General features: G+C 63.2%; 1 protein-coding gene across 1 annotated transcript in view; it reads right to left on the bottom strand.

The window, feature by feature from the left end:
- PPFIA4 (PTPRF interacting protein alpha 4) overlaps positions 1–3,547 on the bottom strand; it is a gene marked incomplete at its 3' end in the record, with an annotated part of 34,141 nt that overhangs the window by 8,182 nt on the left and 22,412 nt on the right. Inside the window, 7 exon segments of the mRNA XM_029965870.1 lie at positions 309–390; positions 618–711; positions 1,259–1,416; positions 1,574–1,707; positions 2,303–2,338; positions 2,566–2,806; positions 3,235–3,440. Of these exon segments, the coding sequence (XP_029821730.1) occupies positions 309–390; positions 618–711; positions 1,259–1,416; positions 1,574–1,707; positions 2,303–2,338; positions 2,566–2,806; positions 3,235–3,440 (951 nt within the window).

Here is a 3,547-nt window from a genome sequence, read left to right as displayed (position 1 = left end):
CAGAGCCAGAAGGTCCCCCCTGAGCCTCCTTTTCTCCAGGCTGAGCCCCCTCAGCTCCCTGAGTTCTCCTGCTGCTCCAGACCCTTCCCAGCTCCCTCAGCTGCTCCTCACCAGACCTGGGCTCTAACCCAAAGTTCTCCTCAAACCACAGCTCTGCAGGCCCTGTGAGGGATCTGGGGGATCTCCTCTGCTCCCCCAGGATTTGCAGCCACCAGTGCCTGGACCAAGCCTGGTGGGACTGGGAGTGCTGGGGGAGTGATCCCAGCCCGGTGGTGACAGTGTGGGGACAATGACAGGCTCTGCCTCACCTCCAGCCAGGACACGACAGTGGGGCCATCCCAGTGAGCAAAGGGCAACCCTTTCCTCCGGGCCTCTTCCAGGAGCTCGTGCCTGGGAGGAAAAGAAGCAGAGGAGTGATTTACTGGGGGTTTTGGGGGGAAGGGAGCAGCTCTTGAAAGGGAACAGACCACGGGCAGCGAGAACCAGCTGGAGGCAGAAGGAGGTAACAGGACTCGAGAGAGGGCAAAGATGAGAGGACTTCCCAGCAACTCCCAGATCCACACCATGGCTTCCCAGCCATCCTTTTCCTGCCAGGGTAGGGAAGGAAGTTCACTCACTTCTTCCGCAGGCGCCGATCCTTCTCGGCCTGAGCTCCCAGCTTGCCCAGGCCCAGGGGGTCCTGGATGCTCCCCTCCGCGTCAGTCAGCACCACTGTGGGGGGAAGGAAGACACCTCCAGGTCAGTGTGACATCCCAGGGTCAGTGTGACATCCCCCAGGGCCAGTGTGGGCACTGCCACTGTTCCCACAGTCACAGCACAGGAGGGACAGTCTCCTCGTCCAACCCACCACGAGGCTCCCCTGCCTCCCTGGGAAACCCGAGGGAATTCCCAGCTGCCACCCCTCCTGTTTCCAAATGCTCAGCGTGGGAGCAGGGAAGGATTTGGGAGTGGAAAAACAGCTCCTATCAAAGGGCTCTGCCAACCCCACGAGGTCCCACAGGGAGGGGAGCAGGTTTGGGGACATCACAGATTCAGGGATGGGGGGTCACCACCCACCCCCCAGCTCTGGCAGAACACCAGAGGTGACACCAACGCTCCGGCCACGGGGAGAAGGCACCAGGTCCCAACCCCCCCAACATTCCCAAAGCAGCAGGGGTGTCCCTGCCCCTCCACCTGTCCCCCAGGAGCACCCCAAGGCCAGGCAGGCTGGGAGGGTGTAGGGCCTGGCACCACATGCAGGGATGGGGCTGTCACAGACCCTGCCCTGTGGCCCCTTCTCTGCTCAGCTGGATCAAGCGACCCTTCTCCTTTTTCCCAAACAAGCGCCCGATGGAGGATTTGATCCCCTTCCTCTTGGAGCCCTTGTGCAGGGAGTCCTGGCTGCTGCTGGGGTTGCTGGCCTGATCCTCCAGCGAGCTGGGGACAGAGGAGGGAGAGGAACAGCAAAGCCTGGAGGTTATTCCCGAGCAGGGCACAAAACCCAACCCGGCTCACAATCCCACCCGTGCCCCGTGTCCATCCCCAAACTGAGGGAGCAGGCACCAGGGTGACCTCCCAGGGGTGCTCCACTTACCCCTTCCCATCCTCCTGGCTCAGAGCAGGGTGGCCCAGCTTCTCCAGCCTCAACGCCCTGGGCGAGGAAGGCGGGGACGTCTCGCACTTGATGGTGGTTTTGTCCTCCCGGCTCTCGTCCCGAGCTGCGGGCGACTGAACAAGTGGAGAGGCCGTGAGGGGGGCAGCCAGAGCCCAGCTCCATCCTTGCCCTGCTGCCTGCCTCTCTCTTGCTCCATGGAGGCATGGCCAAAAGAGCCACCAGAGCCCTGAGGCTTCGCCACGCTCCGGGATTGGCCTGAATTAAGAGCCCTGGCAATGGTTCCAGAGGCCCAAGAGCTCTGGCAATGGTTCCGGCATGGGGAGGACGTGGCCATGTGGCCGAGATCCTGGGAATAGGGAGGTGAGAGGATGCAGCCCCATGGTCCAGGTCAGGGTGTGGAGACAGAAGCTGCTGGCCCTGAGCAGAGGGCTCTGAGGAGCACAGATGGGAACGTCCCAAACGCCAGAGGGGACACAATGTTAGAGGACCCAGTGGCTTTCTGAACCTCCCCACGTCCTGCCAGACCCCCCAGGCTGCCGGTGGGAACGTGTCCAAGCACCTTTGGGGATCCCCATGATCCTCCTGCCGAATCCCTGGGGTCCCCCAGCTCCATCCCGCGCCTGCTGCCCCCTGACCCGGCGTGGGCAGAGCCAGGAGCAGGCTGGAAAAAGGGCTTGGACAAAAACCAACGGGATGGGAGCCACTCACTAGCAGTTTCCTCCGGTGCTTCCTCAAGTCGCTGGGCTGATTGCAAGGGGGAAAGCGAGAGAGACACAGAAAGGGGGGCAGTTAATGGAGAACCCCCCCAGCAGAGCAGGCCCGGGGCCAGGCGTGCCAGGCTAGAGACACAACCACGGGCACCCTCGCTCCACCCCCCCAGACACACAGCCCTGAGGGTGCCAGGGCATCGCTCCCACCCCAGACAGTCACACCCCCCCTGCCCAGCCCCCGGGAGCCCCCCGGGCCCTCACCAGCGTCATGATGCCCATGCGGTCCAGGTCCTGCGCCGCGCTGCGCGAGCTCAGCTTGGGCGTGGAGCGGCCGCTCAGGGGGGGGGACGAGCTGGCCAGGGACAGGGCGGTCAGGGAGGTGGGGATGGAGGCCCTCTTGCAGAGCTGGGTGAGGTTGAGGCCCTCCATGCTGCCGCTCGTGACGCGCGTCTCCAGCTCCTCCGCGCGCAGCTCGGTGGATTCCTTCTCCTCCTGGATCATCCTGGGGGAGCGGGAGGGGGCTCAGGGGGTCCAGCTCACCCCTCCCGGCCACAGGACATCCCTTCCCTGGGGGAAATGCACCCTGGTGCTGTGACTCGAGCCCCCCCAGTCTCCAGGAATGGCAGCAAGATCCACCAGGATCCACAGAAACCAGGGCTGACACACACCGTGGGTTCTTTTAATGCTCATGGGGGGCTTTTTTTAAAATAACGACCCTGTGATCCAGCAGTGGTGCAGCTGAGGGACAAGGAGCCATGGGCAGGAAGGACCAAGCCCTGTGGCTGGATGTTCTGGAGCCATTTCCCTGGCTGAAGATGCACCAAGAGCTGAATTTTAGGGCATCAGAGACTCCTCCCACCTTCTGGCAGCTCGTTGACTCCCCCCCAGAGACACTTCAGCACAAGGCAGGGCACAAGCCACGGTCACTACCTGATCTCCTCATTGATGGCATCCAGCTGCTCCTGGAGCATCATGGCCAAGGTCTGGGCATCCGAGTGCCCCCCAGGGGAGAGCACGTCCATGGAGCTGAAGAGAGTCTCGCGGTCGTCCTCGTCCACGTCCGAGATGTCGGGGTCGCTGTCGAAGCTGTGGGGCCCTGTGGCCAGGACAGCGCCTGCCTGGGCCTGCTCCCAGTCCTGGGGGGGACAAGGGCCACTGGTCCTACATGGCACCCCTGAAAAGCCAGACTGGAGCCCTCTCCACACAGGAGTTACAGCTCAGTGTGACCCCAAGGGAAACCTTC

The sequence above is a fragment of the Manacus vitellinus genome, unplaced genomic scaffold, assembly GCF_001715985.3.
Source record: "Manacus vitellinus isolate BGI_N305 unplaced genomic scaffold, ASM171598v3 scaffold_121_pilon, whole genome shotgun sequence".
Classification (NCBI taxonomy): Eukaryota; Metazoa; Chordata; class Aves; order Passeriformes; family Pipridae; genus Manacus; species Manacus vitellinus.
This window is presented reverse-complemented; position numbering and strand designations above follow the sequence as displayed.